A 23383-nucleotide genomic window follows, 5' to 3' on the forward strand; every position below is an offset into this window, starting at 1 on the left:
CCTAGGTATTCTCCTTCAGCTGAGGAGAATGCTCAGGTTGACTACACCAAATTTGATGTGGTCACATGTCTAAGTGTGAATATTGACAGAACAAGAGAGTTCCGTAAAGACAAGAGTTTGTTTATTACGTTTCAGGCTAACAGTAGAGGGAAATCAGCCTCCAAAGCAACAATATCCAGATGGATCTCAGAATGTATTAAGGAAGCATACATAAATCAGAATTTACAACCACCCGAGTTCACCAAGGCACACTCGACAAGAGCGTCAGACACTTCCTGGGCAGAGCGGAGTTTGATTCCTTTGGAGCAAATTTGTAACAGTGCATCTTGGTCTACTCCAGTGACCTTCTTCAAGCATTACAAGTTGGACTCTCTATGTGCAGAAAAAACTATTTTTGTTAGATCTGTGTTAGATTTGGTTACAACTACTAACCCGCCCAGGGATACTACTAGCTAAATCCCATTATTGTGCTGCTGACAGATGCTATGTCACCGCCAGATATCTGAGAAGCTCTGACAGACGTTCTTCAGAACCTCTTGCTTGAGGTTCTTTTGTTTTGCTTTCGTTTTGTCATCTCGTTTCCCTCTCTCAGCTGTCATCTAGTTGCACTGATTGCTTCTCTTCAAATCCCCTCCCATACTGCATCACTTTGCGGTTTATACAACTTCCTGGATTGTGTGCATGCTGGATGCTACAACTAATGCTTCTACAGATAAGTCTGTTCCTTTATTTGTGTTTTCCTGTTGGCTTGAGCCTAGGTGCCCTGACTCCTTCCGTATTAAGTGTATGGAGCCGGTGGTCGTGTCCCCTCACTATTATAGGGTGTTCAGGTGTCATACAGTCGAGGCACGAGGGCATGCAATTATCTATCATAGAGATCTTTGCAGGGGCTGAGAAGTCAGGGAGAGAGTTAGGGCTTTTACAGGGCTCACCCTTATGTTCTTTAGTTTGGGATCAAGTCAGTCGGATCTTCATTTGTTGTCTTCTAGTTTTCTGCAACACCATCCGTGACACGCTAGGGAAGATTAGATTAAAGGAGTTAATCTGTTTTCCCTTAGTCTTGTCAGCACAAACTTTCCGCCCTAGGTCAAAAACTTGTTTTTTCCTTCTTACAGGATTACGTTTCAAAATACTCAATGAGCTGAAGGGGGAAGGTCCATTTATACAGCAGGGTTTTGTAGACTTAATCATAAAAAATTCCACAGGTCCTGCTAGCTCACAGGGGGGATTGTTAACCCATTATTGTGCTGCTGACAAGACTAAAGGAAAACAGATTAACTACTTAAATCTAATCTTACTTCCCTTTTATATTTTGTTGTTTCCCCTCTGTCTTTTGTTACTAGGCCTCAGGGAGACGCTGGTTCTTTCATATGGGAAGGAACAGGACGTCTGAAGCCCAGACACTATTCCAGGGCAATTCAGAGTTTCCAGGGTCATAGGTTCCAGTGTATGAACATTCCTGCCCTCAAGGTCCGTTTTATACGGATAGGAGTCAGGGCTAGGATTAGGGTTTCCATAGGTGGTGCCAGTTTCCCTTTCCCTAGCTTTGAGGCCTAGTTCCTTTTCCCTTCCCTCCTGTTGTCGGTGTGGTGTTCCATCCCACATCACTACGTGACAGTATATGTCTGATAGATGTGGGAGTCACATCTGGGACTTGCACCTAGCTGTAGAACAGAGTCCTATGTTCACAACCCACTGACCACTGTATCCAGGCTGTGAGGGGCAGCTAAGGTCCCTTCACTACTGTTTCCATATCTCCCATACAAATGAATGGGTGTTACAAAAATAGCAAAGCAAACTATGTTCTTCTACAACTTGTGAAGGTCAGAAACAGTGTTGTGCATCCCACTGTCATTTCTATTCACTTCTATGGGAATTAGGGATTGACCGTACCCATAAGCCAGGCCTCATCTCTCTGCCTGTGGATATGCCATGAATGTCAGAGATGGGAAAACCCCTTTAACTTTAAGATTCAAAACCTAAGACATTAAAAAAATATATCTATCCTCCTAAAAGCTGTTATGTGGACCTTTTATATCCAAATATACAACCTCAAATAAAAAATGTGAACCGGTTATATTGTTTGGCTGTATTGTGACCATATAGCTGTATAACTGTGTTACTCTTGTGCAATTGTACATTTAATAATTGAATAACATAATTTTATTATTCGTCACAGCCGGGGTCTGGTGTTCTATGGAGAAAGTCTATGAAAATGTTCCGTAAAAAAAAAAATTTGACTTTAGTAATAAAATATTTCTCACATTCTGAACATTAATATAGTTTATTTACTTCTTTAAAGAGGCTCTGTCACCAGGATCAACTGCCTGGTAGGGCTCATCATGCTGATTAAACCGATTCCTTTCTTTTGTCTGTACGATAAACAGCCATAGAGAAATCTCATTTGCATATGAATAAAAACGCGGATTTCTCTGCAGCTGTTTATCATTCAGACAAAAGAAAGTTATTGTTTCAATCAGCATGATGACCCCTACCAGCCAGTATGTCTCTTTAATGAGTCTTCCTTAATGAGTCTCAAACTCTAATTTTCTTGTAAAATATTCGCACATATAGAAGATCAGAGCTGCATATCTCCTGTGTGAATTCTTTCATGTCTAATAAGACTTGATTTCTGAGTAAAACATTTCCCACATTCTGAACATGAAAAGGGCTTCTCTCCTGTGTGACTTCTATAATGATCCTTAAATTTGGCTTTAGTAATAAAACATTTACCACATTCTGAACATGAATATGGCTTCTCTCCTGTGTGACTTCTCTCATGCCTAACAAGACTCGATTTCTGTGTAAAACATTCCCCACAATCTGAACATGAATATGGTTTCTCCCCTGTGTGACATCTCTTATGTATTACAAGACTTGATTTCTCTGTAAAGCACTTCCCACATTCTGAACATAAATATGGCTTCTCTCCTGTGTGACTCCTCTCATGTGTACCAAGACTTGATTTCTGTGTAAAACATTTCCCACATTCTGAACATGAATACGGTTTCTCCCCTGTGTGACATCTCTCATGTATAACAAGACTTGATTTCTCTGTAAAGCACTTCCCACATTCTGCACATGAAAATGGCTTCTCTCCTTTGTGACTTCTCCTTTCATGTTTATCCAGACTTGATTTCTCTGTAAAGCGCTTCCCACATTCAGAACACGATAATGGCTTCTCTCGCTTGTGACTTCTCTTTTCATGTTTAAACAGACTTGATTTGTCTGTAAAGCATTTCCCACATTCTGAACATGAAAATGGCTTCTCTCCTGTGTGAATTCTCTCATGTGTAACAAGAGTTGATTTATCTGTAAAACATTTCTCACATTCTGAACATGAATACGGCTTCTCTCCTGTGTGAACTCTTTCATGTGCAACAAGGCTTGATTTCCGTGTAAAACATTTTCCACATTCTGAACATGAAAATGGCTTCTCTCCTGTATGACTTCTCTCATGTCTAGCAACACTTGATTTATCTGTAAAACATTTCCCACATTCTAAACATGAATATGGCTTCTCTCCTGTGTGAGTTCTCTTATGAGTAAAAAGATCTGATGTTTGTGCAAAACATTTCCCACATTCTGAACATGAAAATGGCTTCTCTCCTGTGTGTCTTCTTTCATGTATAACAAGATGTGATTTATATGTAAAACACTTCCCACATTCTGAACAGGAGTATGGTTTCTTCCCTGTGTGAATTCCTCTGTGTGTAGAAAGACCTGAGTTTTTTGTAAACTCTTTACCACATTGAAACCTTTTTCCCGCTTTCTGACCTGTAGCTGTGGTAACAATCTGTGATTGGTCAGGAGAAGGTCCATCATGATTAGTGGGATTATATGATAGATCTGTACTGTGAAGTCCTGGATATACATTAAGGGTAATGAGGTTTTCTCCTGAAGAGCATTGCAGAATGTCTTTATCTTCTACTTTATAATTTAGTGATAACATGAAGTTTCCCTCAGAATTCTTACTGGGATTTTCTGTTAAGATAAAAATCAGAATTTGTGATTTTCTTTCAAAACAGAGTACACAAATTTATAACATTCCTATAAGCTGGAAATTGATCCAGGAAAAGAAGTATAAACCATTAAATTTTCAGACAGTCATGTCTTTAGCTAAGAAAAAAACTACATAAAAGACTGCATCAAAAACTGCAAATGGAACAGATGCATTTTTTTTCTATTATATCTTATCTCTGCCTACTTCTGGTTTCATGACAATAACTGATGCAATTTGAGGCATTTGAAATTAATTTATGAAATCCAAGTATCCAATATTAGTTATATAATAAACAATACGTCCCACAAAAATAATAATAAAAAAATAAAATAAGAAATAAGAATATAAAATAATAAGAAATAAAAATAAAATAATGTACCAAAAAATATTATAATATATTATGTGCCCACTGAGTACCCTTTAATACACAAGAAAACAATTAGTATTCGGGAAATGGCATATCTTAAATTATTCAAATTTATATCTATATTTATATCCCACTATATTGTATACTTTTATTATAAATAATTCTATTTCATATTCTAACCAATCATAGAACATTTTTTATATTTATTTTTACTCAAACAGTGCAATTGGATTTTATTCATATTACCTATTAATTTTATATACACCCTATTTATCAATTATCTATTGATTATCTGATAATTATGTGATTACCTTTCATTCATTTTTTACCCCTCATTTATAGTAATTTAGATTTTAGTATGCACTCCAAGCATCTATAATATGCAGAGTTACCCTAAATCAACATATAGAGCTGTAACCTGATCTACTGAATCTCCTTGATATACCAGGGCAGAGCTCTTTCACATCACCTAATTGTGGCCTGGAACTAAAGCATTCCCTTTGTCCTGGCAACGGACCATGTGACCGCAAGGTTGCGATCACATGGTCATGACGTCGCAGACCGACACGCCCCCTGGCCGGCGGAGTCCAGCAGACAGCAAAGTATCCCCACATACAGAGACAGGAGCCCACGGTGATCGGCCTCTCTCCTTCTCCCCCTGCATTTTCATATGAGAGAGAGAGCCGATCACCAGAGGATGCGCATGTCTCTGGCCTGCAGTCCGATCATGTGACCTCCTGCAGTCACATGATGTATATATGTTAAATACACAGAAACACTTTAATATGAAATAAATGTTTAGGATGCTCTTTTTTTATTGAACCTACACAGAACTATATGGGACTACACCACAGTAAGATTTGTATAGACGAAACTGAGATTTGATTAGATTGAATTTACCTGATGTCTGAAGTGACACCTGTAAGTAGCTCCGCCCCTAGGGGGCGGACCCCAGGTGCTCGTTTTTGGCGTTTTTTTTTGTTGTTCTGCACCTATAAATATTTGTCTGTCTATTGTAATACTATGAAACCTGATGAAGGGGAAGTTTCACTCCCCGAAACGCGTTGTTTCCATTAAAGAAGAATTATCATACTTATGAGACCGTTTCCATTTGTGGACTCGCGCCGAAGCAGAATTTCTCCTTTATTGCCAATAACTGATGCAAAGCACTGACCAAACACTGACTGTGCTGTGTGAATAAGGCCATAGGCTATGCTCATTTGGGCAAAATTTGCCACTGCTCCAGCAGCTTAAAACTGGGGTTTCCACTGCATAAGGCCTCATGCACACGGCCGTTGCATTGGTCCGCATCAGAGCTACAGTTTTGGCGGTTCGGATGCGGACTCATTCACTTCAATGGGACCACAAAAGATGCAGACAGCACTCCGTGTGCTGTCCGCATCCGTTGCTCCGTTCCATGGTCCACCAAAAAATATAACCTGTCCTATTCTTGTCTGTGCTTTGCGGACAAGAATAGGCAGTTATATTAAAGGCTGTCCGTGCCATTCTGCAAATTGCAGAAAGCACACAGACGTCATCCGTGTTTTGCGGATCCGCTATTTGTTACAAGTCAAAAATTTAAAAAGCCCAACTGGCACTCGTTCCCTTGTCACACTACAATTCACTATACACTCACCTTAAGAATTATTAGGAACACCATACTAATACGGTGTTGGACCCCCTTTTGCCTTCAGAACTGCCTTAATTCTACGTGGCATTGATTCAACAAGGTGCTGATAGCATTCTTTAGAAATGTTGGCCCATATTGATAGGATAGCATCTTGCAGTTGATGGAGATTTGAGGGATGCACATCCAGGGCACGAAGCTCCCGTTCCACCACATCCCAAAGATGCTCTATTGGGTTGAGATCTGGTGACTGTGGGGGCTATTTTAGTACAGTGAACTCATTGTCAGTGTTCAAGAAACCTATTTGAAATTTTGAAATGATTTGAGCTTTGTGACATGGTGCATTATCCTGCTGGAAGTAGCCATCAGAGGATGGGAACATGGTGGTCATGAAGGGATGGACATGGTCAGAAACAATGCTCAGGTAGCCCGTGGCATTTAAACGATGGCCAATTGGCACTAAGGGGCCTAAAGTGTGCCCAGAAAACATCCCCCACACCATTACACCACCACCAGCCTGCACAGTGGTAACAAGGCATGATGGATACATGTTCTCATTCTGTTTACGCCAAATTCGGACTCTACCATTTGAATGTCTCAACAGAAATCGAGACTCATCAGACCAGGCAACATTTTTCCAGTCTTTAACAGTCCAATTTTGGTGAGCTCGTGCAAATTGTAGCTTCTTTTTCCTATTTGTAGTGGAGATGAGTGGTACCCGGTGGGGTCTTCTGCTGTTGTAGCCCATCCGCCTCAAGGTTGTGCGTGTTGTGGCTTCACAAATGCTTTGCTGCATACCTCGTTTGTAACGAGTGGTTATTTCAGTCAACGTTGCTCTTCTATCAGCTTGAATCAGTCGGCCCATTCTCCTCTGACCTCTAGCATCAACAAGGCATTCTCGCCCACAGGACGGCCGCATACTGGATGTTTTTCCCTTTTCACACCATTCTTTGTAAACCCTAGAAATGGTTGTGCGTGAAAATCCCAGTAACTGAGCAGATTGTGAAATACTTAGACCGGCCCGTCTGGCACCAACAACCAAGCCACGCTCAAAATTGCTTAAATCACCTTTCTTTCCCCTTCTGACATTCAGTCTGGAGTTCAGGAGATTGTCTTGACCAGGACCACAACCCTACATGCATTGAAGCAACTGCCATGTGATTGGTTGACTGGATAATCGCATTAATGAGAAATAGAACAGGTGTTCCTAATAATTCTTTAGGTGAGTGTATATATATATATATATATATACATACAAACACACACATACATCTATAAACACACATAAATTAATGCATGTGCTGCTATTCACAGTAACGGCGTATGCACAAGACTAACAGTGGCCATATTGAAAAAGTCTAATCGGAGGCAATAAATTTGAATGCTCGTACGGGTCTTCTTGGCGATGATGCCACAGGGTTGGCAAACCTGGATTTGGGGATCCTCTGCTCTTTTCAGATTCTCTCAAGCTCTTTCAGGTTGGATGAGGGCCATCGGTGGGCAGCCATTTTCAGGTCTCTCCAGAGATGGTCCATGGGTTTCAGGGTTCTGACTGGACCACTTATGGACATTCCCAGAGTTGTGTCTAAGCCTCTCCTATGCTTTCCTGGCTGTGTGCTTAGGGCCATTGTCTTGGAAGGTAAACATTTGTCTCAGTCTGAGATCAAGAGCACTCTGGATCAGGTTTTCATTAAGAATATATCTCTGTAATTTTCTCCATTCAGCTTTCCCTCAACCCTGAACAGGCCTCCCAGTCCCCCCAGCATGATGCTGTTTTTCACTGTCAGAATCCTATAGTTTTTTTTTGTTTTTTTTTAAACCTCAGGCGGCTTTTATGTGTCTTTTAAAGCCCAGATTGGTGGAGGCTGTTAACCTTCTGGAAGTTTCTCCCATCTGCACACAGGATCTTTGGAGCTGGGTTATTAGTCACCTCTCTTATCAAGGCCCTTCTCCCCTGATTATTTAGTTTGGTTGGGCGGCCAGCTCTAAGAATAGTCCTGGTTGTTGTTCTTCCATGTAAGAATTCTGGAGGTCATTGTGCTCTTTCAGTGCAGCAGAAATGTTTTTGTCCTCTTCTCCAGATCTGTGTCTCCATACAATCCTGTCTCTGAGCTCTACAGGTAGTTCTTTCCGCCTCATGACCTGGTTTTTGCTCTGATATTCATTGTCAGTTCTGAGACCTTATATAGACAGGGCTATGTCTTTCCAAATCATGTCCAATCAACTGAATTTACCACAGATGACTCCAATCAAGGTGTAGAAACATCTCAAAGATGATCCAGATAAATGGGAGGTCCCTAAATTTCAAGTATCAGGGCAAAGTAAATACCAATGGATTATGCCAATGGGAAATCTTATGATTTTATTTTTAATAAATTAGCAAAAAATTTAAAGTTGTGTTTTCACTTTCTTATTATGGAGTATTAAGTGCATATTACATAGTCACATAGCATATAAGGCCGAAAAAAGACATTTGTCCATCCAGTTCGGCTTGTTTTCTGCAAGTTGATCCAGAGGAAGCGAAAAAAACCCTGTGAGGTAGAAGCCAATTTTCCTCACTTAAGGGGAAATAAATTCCTTCCCAACTCCAATCAGGCATCAGAATAACTCCCTGGATCAACGACTCCCTCTCTAGTAGCTATAGCCTGTAATATTATTACACTCCAGAAATACATCCAGGCCCCTCCTGGACTCTTTTAGTGAACTCACCATCACCACCTCCTCAGGCAGAGAGTTCCATAGTCTCACTGCTCTTACCATAAAGAATCCTCTTTTATGTTTGTGTACAAACCTTCTTTCCTCCAGACACAGAGGATGTCCCCTTGTCACAGTCACAGTCCTGGGGATAAATAGATGATGGGAGAGATCTCTGTACTGACCCCTGATATATTTATACATAGTAATTAGATCTCCCCTCAGTCGTCTTTTTTCTAAAGTGATTAACCCTAAAGTCTGATAATCTTTCAGGGTACTGTAGTCCCCCCATTCCAGTTATTACTTTAGTTGCTCTCCTCTGTACCCTCTCCAGCTCTGCTATGTCTGCCTTGTTCACAGGAGCCCAGAACTGTACACAGTACTCCATGTGTGGTCTGACTAATGATTTGTAAAGTGGTAGGACTATGTTCTCATCACGGGCATTTATGCCCCTTTTGATGCAACCCATTATCTTATTGGCCTTGGCAGCAGCTGCCTGACACTAGTTTCTACATCTTAGTTTGCTGTTCACTAAAATTCCTAGGTCCTTTTCCATGTCAGTGTTACCCAGTGTTTTGCCATTTAGTATGTACGGGTGACTTGCATTATTCCTTCCCATGTGCATAACCTTACATTTGTCAGTGTTAAACCTCATCTGCCATTTCTCTGCCCGAGACTCCAATCTATGCAGATCCTTCTGTAGTAGTATACTGTCCTCTGTAGTATATATATACAGTATACTGTCCTCTGCAGTATATATACAGTATACTGTCCTCTTCAGTGTCAATTACTTTACACAGTTTAGTGTCATCTGCAAAAATCGATATTTTACTGTGCAAGCCTTCTACAAGATCATTAATAAATATATTGAAGAGGATAGCGCCCAGTACTGACCCCTGAGGTACTCTGCTAGTGACAGTGACCCAATCTGAGTGTGTACCGTTAATAACCACCCTCTGTTTTCTATTACTGAGCCAGTTACTTACCCACATACAGACATTTTCTCCCAGTCCAAGCATTCTCATTTTATATACTAACCTTGTATGTGGTACAGTGTCAAATGCTTTGGAGAAGTCCAGATATACGACATCCATTGATTCACCGCAATCAAGTCTACAGCTTACCTCTTCATAGAAACTGATTAAATTACTTTGACATGACCGCTCCCTCATGAAGCCATGCTGATATGGCGTTATTTGCTTATTTTCCTTGAGGTGCTCCAAGATAGCATCTCTTAGAAAACCTTTAAACAGTTTACCCACGACAGATGTTAAACTTACTGGCCTATAGTTTCCGGTCTCTGTTTTTGGACCATTTTTGAATAGTGGCACCACATTTGCTATGCGCCAATCCTGTGGAACACTGACTGCCAGTATAGAGTCCTTAAATATCAGAGATAAGGGTCTGGCTATGACATTACTTAATTCTCTTAGGATACAGGGGTGTATGCCATCTGGTCCTGGTGATTTATCTATTTTAATCTTTTTAAGTCGCTGTTGTACTTCTTCCTGGGTCAGACAGGACACTTTTAATGGGGAATTTACTTTTACATTCTGCATTTCATCTGACAGTTTATTTTCTTCAGTGAATACAGTGGGGGAAAAAAATATTTAATAACTTTGCTTCCTCCTCATCTGCAACTCCTCCCTCATCACTCTGTAAAGGGCCGACACCTTCAGATTTATACTTTTTACAATTTATATAATTGAAAAACATTTTAGGTTTAGTTTAGCTCTCTTTGGCAATGAATCTCTCTGTCTCTAGTTTGGCTGCTTTTATTTGTTTTTTTACATATTCTATTTTTTTCCTTATAGTTTTTCAATGCTTCCTTGCTACTCTCCTGTTTTAGCGATTTAAATGCTTTCTTTTTGTCATTTATTGCTTTCTTTACAGTTCTATTCATCCACATATTGATGGAGGTTAAACTAGAATTTTATAAGATTTTAGCAAAAGGCCACAAAATAACAAAATGTGAAAAAGGTGAAAGGGTTTGAAGGCTTTTTGACTGATGTTGCAGAGTAAGAATGCTTTCAAAAGTAGAGGTGTTAATAGTTTATTTCTGACAAAGTGCAAAGTGAATGAAGAAAAAAAACTTAAATCAAATCAGTATTTGGTGTGACTGCCCTTTGCCTTCAAAACAGCCTCAGTTCTTCTAGGTACACCTGCACACAGTTTTTGAAGAAGCTCTCTTCCAAACATCTTGGAACACTAACCACAGTTCTTCTGTGCATGAAGGGGCATGCTCAAATCCTTCTGCATCTTCATGTAATCCCAGACTGGATGATGTTGAGTTCAGGGCTCTATGTGGACCATATCATCACTTCTACTTGTTCATTAAATGACAACCAGGTCTGGGGCTAATTCACAAGCACTTTTTAATGCACCTCCTCCCCTGCTGAAGTCTCACACTGCTAAGTACAGGCTGAAGTCTCCCTGGCTCTTTAATGTGAGAGCACTCGTCTTCCAGAAGTTTCAATGTAGCTTCTAGTTTGTATTAAGCATGTGTGAGTTATCAGCAGCAGGGAAGGAGGTACACTGGAAGGAGCTTGTCAATTAAAGAGGACCTGCCACCATCCCTCAAATTGTATTTTAGTTTTCTGTTTTAGTAACTATTAGTATTCCCCATGCACTAACAATTCTGGAGCATCTTTTAATATGACTCTGTGTTATACCTTTATTCTGACTAGAAGTTCCTAAATGAATTGACAACTGGGTCTTATCTCCTACAGCCCGCAATGACTGGAAAGTGGGAGATAATATAGAGTAATATTAAGGGCTCCATTGGCTACATCTGGATGAAGAGTGAGTTTAGCTTGTGAATACAGGACTCCTGAACAGTATTGCTCTGTAACTGGACTCATAAAATGATTATACAGTCATATTGACAAGTGAGCACACTAGTCTCACCAGATCGAAGGGATTTAATGGGGTTTTCCAGGTTCCTGATATTCCAGGATGAATCTTTTTAGAATTTGTCCCGATTAATATTTTGCTGCAAAATGTTTTAAAAAAAATAATTTCTATGGAGGGGTCCCTTGTTTCCTTCAAGGGTAGGTTAAATATTTGTCCCTAAAGCTGCAGGTAATGATCACTGAGACGTCTGTCTCTGTACAATAATCACATGTGACATAGGAGCTTCCTGATAGTCATGGAGCTGAGGACTGAAGTGCACCGGAAGGAAGCCAAAAACACAACCAAACATCTTTACCCACCTAACAGCTTGTTAAAGACCATTACAGGAGACCCCCAGAAGACAGGTTCCAAAATTGCTGTATAGTGTGCACTAGATTATAGACATCTAACTGCTTGACTCACACTTTCCCCATTCATGATTCCATACCTGTGGTGACATCCCCTGGAATGTCCTCCTCCACCTCACTCTTACACGGGGGATCGCCCATCATCCTCTCTTCTTCATCCACCACTTTAATATCAGTCAGATCTTCCCCCTGATTTGTCACCTGTAACAATTCAGTACAAAGAGCAGACAGGTGGGAAATCTAACAGATCCACAGAAGAGACCCCCACAATCTATGACCCCTCTATGACTGCAGGACCCCCCTATATAGATGTGTATAGGGCTCAGCTCCATCTACCTGAGGGTTCTCTGGGACCTTCTCCTCTGGACAGTCCTGGGAATACAGAGGACGGGGACATCTCTCTGGTGGATTTCTCCTCCTGGATCCATCTGTGGAGACACAAGCACACAGTGACAGAATACATGGCCTCCTGTAGATCTGTCTATAGATCAGACACTTCTCTCAGCTCCTTCACTTCTAGGTTTAGTGATCAATGTTCTGCTCCTCACCACCTGTGCAGAGGTCCCAGCACCTAGCAGACCACAGAATGAAGTAACCCCTGGTTTATTAGAACAAACAGTAGGCAGTGGGGTGACGGCTCCTTCTCCACCATAGTACATTCTGAGGATGAGGATACAGTTATAAGTACCAGGGGCGTCCTGCAACAACCCACTAACCAAAAGGTCAGGACATCATCCTTACACAAAGACACTTCTGCTTATGAGAGAGAACCCACAGTGAAGACCTTCATCAGTCAGACACAGAACATGGAGTTAGTAAAACAACTACCCCCAGTCTCCTCTCCACCAGGCACCAGTATTTAATGTGAGCCGATGACAGCTCGATGAGAGAGACTGCTGCCCTGCTGGACAGGAACCCCTGATATTAATGAAACCCCATCCTCCTCTGCAGGAAGATTTATTACAAGGACAGTTACACCTTTCTCAGTATATACATCCATCAGCCATAACATTAATACCAAATTATTATCGGGAGATAATAGCGAGTGACCGGGCGGAGGAGATATATAAAACAGAATCGAATAGTAAGATCTTAAAGGGGTTCTGCAGCTTTTTTTTACTGATGACCTATCCTCTGGATAGATCACCTGCATCTGATCGGTGGGGGTTCGACACCCGGGACCCCCACCAATCAGCTGTTTGGAAAGGCAGTGATGCTGGCAGTAGCTGTTTACCTCATGACTCTGTAACATGCATTGTGAGGTCTTTTGAAAGTTGTTCACATTGAGGCATGGTTCACACTAGCCAGTCTTTCTTCAGAAGAACAGATTTGTCAGTAACCAGGACTCGTGTGCCTTTATAAACTGGTCAAGGCTCCTGAGAACCCCACACATCCAATCTCATCTACTTAAATGAAAGCTGGAGAAGGCCACAAGAGCTGATGATCTGGGTGTATATCAATCCACAGTCAGAGAAATGATATACAGACACAGAACATTCAGGACTGCTGCTGCGCTCCCTAGGAGTGGCCGTCCTGTACAGGTCACTCTAAGAGCACCACATGCAATTCTGAAAGAGGCAAGAGAGAAACTCGAGCAAAAACTCAGATTCTACAACCTCCTCCTCTAGTCACGTGTAGAAGGTTGTATCTTCTCTCCTTGTGGAGTGACTAGAAGATCTACTACATTAAGGGCAGGAGAACAACTGGAAAGTCACTATGATGGACTCTCCTTATTAAAGTAAGGACCTGTTCACACCACGTCTGAGCCTCCAGCAGAACATATGTGCGAAGGGTTTCCTAATATCTCCCTCTGACAGAAGCTCCGACGTCAGGCTCTACACAGTCACACAGGGGCGGACATTGCCCATAATCTCCATGTATAATCTACAATGTATACGCTGCGGAACACGGATTTTACAGGACGCCTCTGATAGAGCATGGTAGTCTACTATACCGGCCCGATGGAGGCCAGAAGGACACGCTCCCATCATGTGACTGGAGCCCTATGGATATGACTGACCTAAAGAACACGTAGCCTCTAATGTAATGTGAGAAGAAACTGTGGAGCGACTCCATTACATGTCACTGCACACACGTGTATACACTGCACATGACGGCTCTTACCCTGTGATATAAGAGGCTGGTGCTCCTCCATTACATGTCACTGCACACACGTGTATACACTGCACATGACGGCTCTTACCTTGTGATATAAGAGGCTGGTGCTCCTCCATTACATGTCACTGCACACACGTGTATACACTGCACATGACGGCTCTTACCTTGTGATATAAGAGGCTGGTGTCCTCCATTACATGTCACTGCACACACGTGTATACACTGCACATGACGGCTCTTACCTTGTGATATAAGAGGCTGGTGCTCCTCCATTACATATCACTGCACACACGTGTATACACTGCACATAACAGCTCTTACCTTGTGATATAAGAGGCTGGTGCTCCTCCATTACATATCACTGCACACACGTGTATACACAGCACATGACGGCTCTTACCTTGTGATATAAGAGGCTGGTGCTCCTCCATTACATGTCACTGCACACACGTGTATACACTGCACACGACGGCTCTTACCTTGTGATATAAGAGGCTGGTGCTCCTCCATTACATGTCACTGCACACACGTGTATACACTGCACATGACGGCTCTTACCTTGTGATATAAGAGGCTGGTGTCCTCCATTACATGTCACTGCACACACGTGTATACACTGCACATGACGGCTCTTACCTTGTGATATAAGAGGCTGGTGCTCCTCCATTACATATCACTGCACACACGTGTATACACTGCACATGACGGCTCTTACCTTGTGATATAAGAGGCTGGTGCTCCTCCAGTACATGTCACTGCACACACGTGTACACACTGCACATGACGGCTCTTACCTTGTGATATAAGAGGCTGGTGTCCTCCATTACATGTCACTGCACACACGTGTATACACTGCACATGACGGGTCTTACCCTGTGATATAAGAGGCTGGTGCTCCTCCATTACATGTCACTGCACACACGTGTATACACTGCACATGACGGCTCTTACCTTGTGATATAAGAGGCTGGTGCTCCTCCATCATGGCCTCCTTGTACAGATCCTTGTGTCCTTCTATATACTCCCACTCCTCCATGGAGAAATAGACAGTGACGTCCTGACACCTTATAGGAACCTGACAACACAATGACACCGTCATCACCCAGACCCCTCCAGTGCTGTTACTGGAGAATTTCCCAGCATTCCCAGCAGTGTCACCTCTCCAGTCAGCAGCTCCATCATCTTGTGGGTGAGTTCTAGGATCTTCTGCTCATGTATCAGGGGGTGAGGGGGAGGCTCTGTGATGGGATGAGGGGTCCTGCTCCGCCCTCCTGACTCCTGGAGATGGATGATGGGAGTCACACAGTCCCCCGATGTCTTCTTCACTATTGTGTACTCCTGTGGATGGAGAGAGACACTTAGGGAATAAACCCTTCAGGGGCCATGTGCTCTCCTCCGGCCCTCTCCTCCTGGTACATCGTGTCTACTTACCTACTCATGGCTCCTACAACATGACTATTGGTCACTGGTCCCATGATACATCACTCACCATATTGGGGGCTGATCTTCAGGTTTTCCATCACTTGGAAGGTCTGGAGGCCGTTCTCCAGGACCCTGGACTCTTCCTATCACTTCCTATGATGGATTCTCCTTCCCGATGTCTGACTTGTTACAGAATACAATACAGAGGAGAGAAATCTAGAAAAGTTTACCTCTCCGCTCAGCAGGGAGATGATCTCCAAGGTGAGGTCTAATATTCTTCTGCTGATCTCCTTCCTGTCCATCCTTGGTGGTCATTCAGGAGAAGAGGAGAGAACTGGAGGAGCTGGAGGCTTCTAGTACTGCAGGCTCCTTTATGAGAAGAGGAGAGGAAATCATCCAGGGGACAAGACCAGATGTCACCTCCAGAACCGCACTTCCTGAGCCTGGAGGGGCCCCGCTTCTCAGAGCCCCCACCACATGGATTCCAGGGGCCCCAACATGGAGATCTCTGGTGGCTCCACAGGAGATAAAGGTCTGATAGATGCAGGTCCCACCTCTGGGCTGTGCTCAGCTGTGTCCAGAACTCCTAGAGAAGAGACTGGAGAGAGCTGAGCTCAGACCGGGCCCCCGCTCCAATCATTCTCCTCCTAGATGCAGGGGCCCCTCACCAGGACAGTCAGGGGCCAGCGAATGATGACAACGCCCACTCTCCCCACTACTACTCTCCCATACTAAGCTGAGGAGAGGAGAAGGATTCCTTGTGTGTAATGGAGGAGAATCTCCAGAGGTGACATGTCTGAGCTCTCCACCACACTGTCTCCTCACAGCTCATCTTACCTGCAGGCTGGAGGAATGGCTGATACCAGAGAGAACAAGAGCCCTGACTACCGACCAGGACCTGCCCAGTATCTGCTGCACTGCCAGAGCTGAAGGACCTGAGGTGAGGTCACCGTGATGTGATCAGTGCAGGGGGCGGGGCTGAGCTGTGGAGAGGAGAAGGGGTGGTGAAGGACCTGGGGTGACCTCACTGTCATGTGATCAGTACAAGGGGCGGTTCAGCAGTGGAGCAGAGAAGAGGTGGGGAAGGACCTGTGATGACATCACCATCATGTGATCAGTGTAAGGAGAGGAGCTAGTGAATGAGTGGGAGAAGCTAAGCTCTGGAGAGAAGTGGTAGAAAAGAGGCTGTGTTAAGGTCACCGATCAGTGCAGGGGGCGACGATCAGCAATAGAGTGGATAAAAATGTGAAGAGGTATTTGAAGGGGGCAGTACAGCATATAAAATGTAACCACCCAGCCCCACTTAAACGCGGGATACCCACGGGACAGTACCTGAGGTTAAGAAGCAATTGTTCTGAACAAACGGAATTTAGACTTCAGGCCAAAGACCTTAGGGAGAGATTCCAGGCACGAAGCTATCCTGACAAATACTACAGGTAGCATACCAGCGAGCACAGGAACAGAATACACCTAATACGATGAGGGTGATAGGGACCTTTGACTCAGCAACACCGGAGGTGAGAGACATCTTAAGTTGTCATTGGGGAATTCTACTGATGGACTCCGATCTGGCTGATGTCATAGGCCCCCGACCAGCAGTGACATATAGGACGGGTGCAAATCTGAGGGATCATCTCGTACACAGTCATTTTATCCCACCCGATAGACCGCGTACTTGGCTGGAGAACCCCCATCAAGGGCTGCTTTAGATGTGGTAACTGTAGGTTTTGTGACTTCATAGCACCGGGCAATTCCTTTACTAATGATACAGGATATGTCTATTTCATACGTGATTTTATCAACTGCCGCACCATGGGAGTGATATATCTTCTGACTTGTGAATGCGTTATGCGATATGTGGGCAAGACCTGTAGGGAACATCTTAACGATATACGGAACAATAAAGAATCCCCAGTTGCGAGACATGTACAGGCAACCCATGATGGGCGTGTTTCAGCGATCAAATTTAAAGGGATTGAACAAGTCAGTAGATCACCACGTGGAGGCGACTGGGATAGACGTATCCTACAAAGGGAGTGTTGGTGGATCTTCAAATAGAATACCCCCAGCCCCCGCGGACTTAATAAACAACTGCACATTGGCTGATTTATGTAGGGTGCAGGACACTTTGATCATATCTGTGTATTCTGACATATCTGTGTATTCTGGGATATTATGATTGTCATTTCCTTTTTTTACTCCTGTTGGGAGGATTTTTTGTTATTCCTTGCCCTGCTAGGTAGCATCGGTTTATAGGTTTATACAGTGGTTATTTTTTCCCCACCTGGGGCGGGGATTTTTTTCCTCTGGGTCCAGCCTCTTCCCTATTTAAGGAAGCATTGTGCACCAGCTCCATCTCTGGTTGCACATGCTTCTCAGCTTGCTCCTAGAGTCCTTATAAGCTGGTGTTTTCTCTGCTTATTGGTGCTTTAGTCTGGCCTTTTTTTTCAGCTTCCTCCGGTCTGCCTCTTACCTTTTCTGCTTAATAACATTTATTTTTAATATACATATATTTTATTTGTCTTTCTTCCCGCAATGATGTCTTCTCTGCCGGATCCTGATAGCAGAAAGTCGGTTTCTAAGATGAAGCATTTATCCTGCTACAATTGTAGTACTCCTTTGGAGGATAGTTATCCCTACTCCAGGTGTGACAGCTGCCGTCCGAGGGTCCAACCTTCGGGTGAACCTACCATGCAGGACATGTATCAATGGGTGAAGAGCTATGTGGATGGGTCCATCAAGGGAGTCGTGAACCTGCTTGATGAAAAGCTTCCTACTCTTGCTCAGACACCTATGGAGTCCTCTACTCCGGTGGAGAGACCCTCTGTGGTCTCCTTAGTTTCTTCCTCATCAGATGAGGAGGAGCTTACCTCGTGTCTTTTTCCTCCAGAAAAGACACAAAAGCTACTCAAGTCCATCAGGTCAGGGGACCATGATGTTGACCCAGGGGAGCCTTCCGATCCCGCTAGTCGGGCACCACGTGTCTTTAAAGCGGATGAGACCCTCCTCTCTGTCATGCGTACAGAGTGGAAGAAACCTGAATAAGGTCCGGTTCTAACCAAAAAATGTAGAACCATGTTCCCGATGGCTAAATCCTTGGTGGAATCGTGGGGTTCCATTCCCAAGTTGGACATGGCTATTGCCAAATTGTGCAGACGCACTCACGATGGGTCTAGTCTGCAGGATCCCCTTGACAGGAGAGCGGAGTGCACTCTGAAAAGAGGTTACACGGCAGCCACAGCATATGCTTCTACAGCCATTGCTGCTACCGAGGTCTCTACATTCTGGAGGCTTATATTCAGGACTACATCCACAAGGGGGCTCTGGAGGAGGTTCCGGCAGGGGAACAGGGCTTAGGGAACTACTCATTGTTTTTTCTGCTTCCCAAGACATCAGGAGATCTCTGAATGATTATCGATCTGAGGTATTTCAATCAGTATATAAGGAAGGTGAGGTTTCGTATGGAGACCATCAGGTCAGTGGTTCACGTTCTCAATCCTGGGGAAATAATGGCAACCCTGGACCTCAAAGATGCATATCTGCACATCCTGATTCATCCTGCTTCCAGGAAATATCTCATGATCGCGGTCCAGGTTTCGGGTGTCACCAGACACCTTTAGTTTGTTGTCCTTCCTTTTGGCTTTTCTTTTGCCCCTCACGCTTTTACCAAAATGGTGGTTTCCGTGGTGGCGGCTTTAAGACTTCAAGGACTTACCATCATTCCTTATATGGACGTTTGGCTTTTGAAAGCCTCTTCTCTAGCGGTCCTAACCCACCATCTTCATGTAGCAATCTCCTTTCTGTTCCGCCTGGGTTGGATCATCAACTGGCAGAAATCGAACATGAGCCCGTCAACTTCGCTAAGATATCTAGGCTTAATAATCGACTCCGTTGGAATGTCTCTCTAGTTGACTCCAGAAAGAAGATCCCGGATACAGAACATGGCAGAGATCCTATCCGTTCCTCGACGAGTCCCAATTCGGACTCTCATGAAGATGTTGGGGTGTTAGCGTCTGTGGAAGCAGTCCCTTGGGCTCTATGGCATCTCCGCCCTCTACAGTCGGAGGTCCTCTCCAAATGGAATGGCAGCCCTGCCGGGCTAAACTCCCTCAGATTGTGATGCCATCTTTTAGACGGGAAGTCTATGACCAAGCCAACCTGGATCATATTGACAACAGATGCATCCCAAGTAGGCTGGGGCGCTCACCTAGACGACTCTCCAGTTCACAGAACCTGGTCTTCTCAGGAGCGGCTTCTTTCATCCAATCTCTGATTCAAGCTATCTGGCTAGCCCTCCTTTACTTCGCCCGTCAGATCCGGGGAAAAGCTGCAAAAGTCCAGTCAGACAATATGACTGCGGTACTTTACATCAACAAGCAGGGAGGCACAAGATCACTTCCCCTCCTATCAGAAATCGGGGTGATTCTGGATTGGGCAGAGTCAAACCTTTCCCACTAATCTGCTATCCACATTCGAGGCTCCCTCAATATGATAGCGGATCAGTCTTCCAACAGTGGAGTGGTCTTTACATTCAGAGATATTCAAGCAGATAGTCCTCAAGTGGTGGATGCCAGAGGTGGATCTTATGGCAACAAGGTTTAACGCCAAGGTGGAGGGGTTTTGCTCCCTTTATAAGGAGGACAACCCCCTGGCGATAGATGCTCTGCCAATATCCTGGAGGTTCAGGCTGGCTTACATCTTCCCTCCGTTTTCTATGATTCCGAGGGTATTGATAAAAATACGTCAGGATCAGGCCTCGGTGATAGCCATCATACCGTTTTGGCCGAAGAGATCCTAGTTTACCCAGCTCACCCAAATGAGTCGAGGGCAATATTGGAGGCTCCCCCCTCAGCACACCCTGGTGTCGTGGGAAATTCACCTCTGCTCAGATCTGCACAAGTTCAACCTAACAGCCTGCAGGTTGATTAGTACCTTCCCAGAATAGAAGGGCTTTCAGAGTCGTTCAAGTTTCAGCCATCTCAGCCTGCCTCAACAGGTCTTTTTCTCAGGACCCGCTCATCAAACGGTTCCTTAAAGGAGCTGAAAGATTAAAGCCTACAGTACTGAGACCCATTCCTCAATGGGATTTATCAGTTCTTTTGAGCCTTTGGAGGAGGTGGATTTCAAGTTAGTCACATGGAAACTCGTTTTCCTCCTTGCAGTGACTTTGGCCAAGAGGGTCTCTGAGCTTCAAGCTCTCTCAGCACAAGAGCCCTATAACATCTTTTTGCAAGACCGGGTCCTTCTAAGATTTCTCCCGTACTTTATGCCTAAAGTTCCTTCGTTACAGAATATCAAGCAGGTGATATCCCTCCTGGTTCTTTCTACACCTGCTACCTCCTCCAAGGAACCTGTTAGACATCTTTTGGACTACTCGAGATGTCTCCGGATCTATGTGGATAGATCAAAGGAGTTCAGGAACAATGGAAATCTTCTAATCCTGTATGCCGGTAAGTTTAAAGGCCGTTAGGAATCTAAACCATTCATCAGTTGATGGATTAAGGAGGCTATTAGGGAATACTTTGTTTCCCAATCTCTGGACTCTCCGGGGTTTCTGAAGGCCCATTCTACTAGGGCCGTACCTGGAGCTCTGAATCAACATTTATCTCCCATTATACATTGGATGCCAGATTAGCTGAATACTCGGCCTTTGGGCAGACTATACTTAATTCTGCCAGGCATGAGGGCCCTCCCTAGGTGTTCTTCTTGCTATCTCCCCATATGTGCTGCTGGTAGGGTGTAAGGGAATCGTTAATTTCTAACAATAATTTGTTTTCCCTTAGTCCTAACAGCAGCACACAAATATCCCACCCTTGTAACACAGTGGGCTGGGGTGATTCCCTCCTTTATAGGGGATACTTAATTGTTTTATTTACTTGGGCTCATTATTAATTCTTCCGGTCCTACCAGTACACGGGGGGTGGTTAACCCATTTGTACTGCTGTTAGGACTAAGGGAAAACAAATTATCGTTAGAAATTAATGAAAATTGCCTACTGGCTCCGCTCAACAGTCAGTTTATAATATGTTTGTAGATTTGCACTGCATTTCTTATAATAGCCATGTAGTAGCAGGGCTCTGCCCTCTAATGTCCTCATTATGCCTGGAGCACTTGTCTATCAACGTGACAATGTTTGCCCCCATGCTCACCTGTATTTTATTAATGCAGCTCTCTACAATATTGTGTGCTTCACAGGGGAAGAATGTATAATAACTAAAGGATTCCCCCTTCCCTTGCCTCACGCTTTATGCAGTATTTACCTTGCACTGGGACACTCCCTAGACCCCTCCGGCCAATTTGAATCTCAATGTGTTTACTTCAGGAGGCGGGGCTAGTTATGCACGCCCCGGGAGCTACACTGTTTGGCCGACTCTGGAGTCTGCCCATGGGCTTCAGTAACGATGGTGCGCATGCGCGATGTGACGCCACTAACTGCTGACATCACGTGTGATGCGCGTGCACCTAGAACGGTCCCACAGCTTTTAAACCCATGCGGCAGGGCAGTCCTTGCTGCTGAACATGCCAAGACAAGCAGGGGACACTGGAACCACTGGGTGTCCCTGCATACATAGGAGAACTGCCATACGTACACCTCCACACTTTTAATGTACGTTTTATTCCCTATCAATGGCTGTTTGCTATTCATAAGGTTCTGACTCTGATCAGACTTAATTTGCCATACGCACGCTTCCATACCTTGTGACTTCTCAGCCCCGTGTCCCCTGACGATTCTTGGGGCTATATAAGTATTTGATGAAACGCGTTGGAACACAGCTTCTTCACCTGGTGATCCCCCACAAGACAGGACATCACTCGCCACGGGAACACACAGTATTTTCCATTTTTTACTCCCTTTTTTCGTAAGTAGAGTTAGGGTTGTCTAGGGCCTTGATAATGGGGCGGACGAGGCCGCTTTTTTCAGGGCGATGACTCCATACTAGGAGGTCATTAGGGTGTACTAGACATATCAGGGCATACTAGAGACAGTTTAGTACCAATAGCCCCGCCTCTGCATAGCCAACGGATGAACACGACTGTGCATGCGACAGCAAGTACCCTCAAGTGCATAATTATCCAAGACTTCATTGAGTGGATATATGTCTGAGCTACATTCGCATGACGCAATTCAACCGGACTGGTAAGATCAAACCAGTTTTTACCAGTCTTACTTCTCACACACCCCTTTCAGGGTTGAGGTAAGTACATACAGTATACGTGTTGCTAGTAGAACCACTGTAGCACCCTTGTTTGGGTTGGCTAATTGTTTAATCCCAGCATGTTTTTTTCTTTCTTGGTTGAGGTTTGTTTTTTGTTTGTTTTTGTATAGGAATTTACTCTTATTTGTACTCGATTAAAAGTTAAGTTTTATATGCTATACTGCCCCCCTTCAAAAACCCGGTCTCCAATTCTCCAGTATACTGGGGGAGGTCCTCACTTGTACCTCTCTCAGACAGGCGACCTTCTCATTTTTGTTAAAAATGTGAAGAATCTGCGATGATGGTCATGTGACATGAGGGGGCGGAGCTTTCTATAGAGGAGATGGATGCAAGGAAATGTTCTGAATTGTTCCTTTGGTGTCCTAGTGGACATGCTGGGTGTTGTAGTTCTCTTCTTGATATCCTTTAACAGCCTGACCATGCTAGGAGTTGTACTTCTCTCCTTGATATTAGGGATGAGCGAATCGACTTCGGATGTTTCGTCAGAAGTCGATTCGCATAAAACTTTGTTGTAATAGTGTATGGAGCGAGCTCTCCGTACAGTATTAGAATGTATTGGCTCCGATGAGCCGAAGTTATTACTTTGCGGAGTCTCGTGAGACTTTGTGTAAAAACTTTGGGAATTCATTTCTACTGTAAAAAACCTTGGTACCGAAGTCGGGTTCAGTAAAAGGT

At 43.9% G+C, this 23383-nt stretch overlaps 1 protein-coding gene across 1 annotated transcript in view; it reads right to left on the reverse strand.

Annotated features, from left to right (window-relative positions):
- Positions 1 to 631: 631 nt before the first annotated feature.
- LOC122930413 overlaps positions 632 to 23383 on the reverse strand; it is a 47940-nt gene continuing 25188 nt past the window's right edge. The window contains exons 9-11 of the mRNA XM_044283798.1: positions 17151 to 17250; positions 12032 to 12086; positions 632 to 3984 (exon numbers count right to left, since the gene is read on the reverse strand). Coding sequence (XP_044139733.1) covers positions 2579 to 3984; positions 12032 to 12086; positions 17151 to 17250 — 1561 coding nt within the window. The 3' untranslated portion in view covers positions 632 to 2578. The remainder of the gene's footprint in view (positions 3985 to 12031; positions 12087 to 17150; positions 17251 to 23383) is intronic.

The sequence above is a fragment of the Bufo gargarizans genome, chromosome 1 (genome assembly GCF_014858855.1).
Source record: "Bufo gargarizans isolate SCDJY-AF-19 chromosome 1, ASM1485885v1, whole genome shotgun sequence".
Lineage (NCBI taxonomy): Eukaryota > Metazoa > Chordata > Amphibia > Anura > Bufonidae > Bufo > Bufo gargarizans.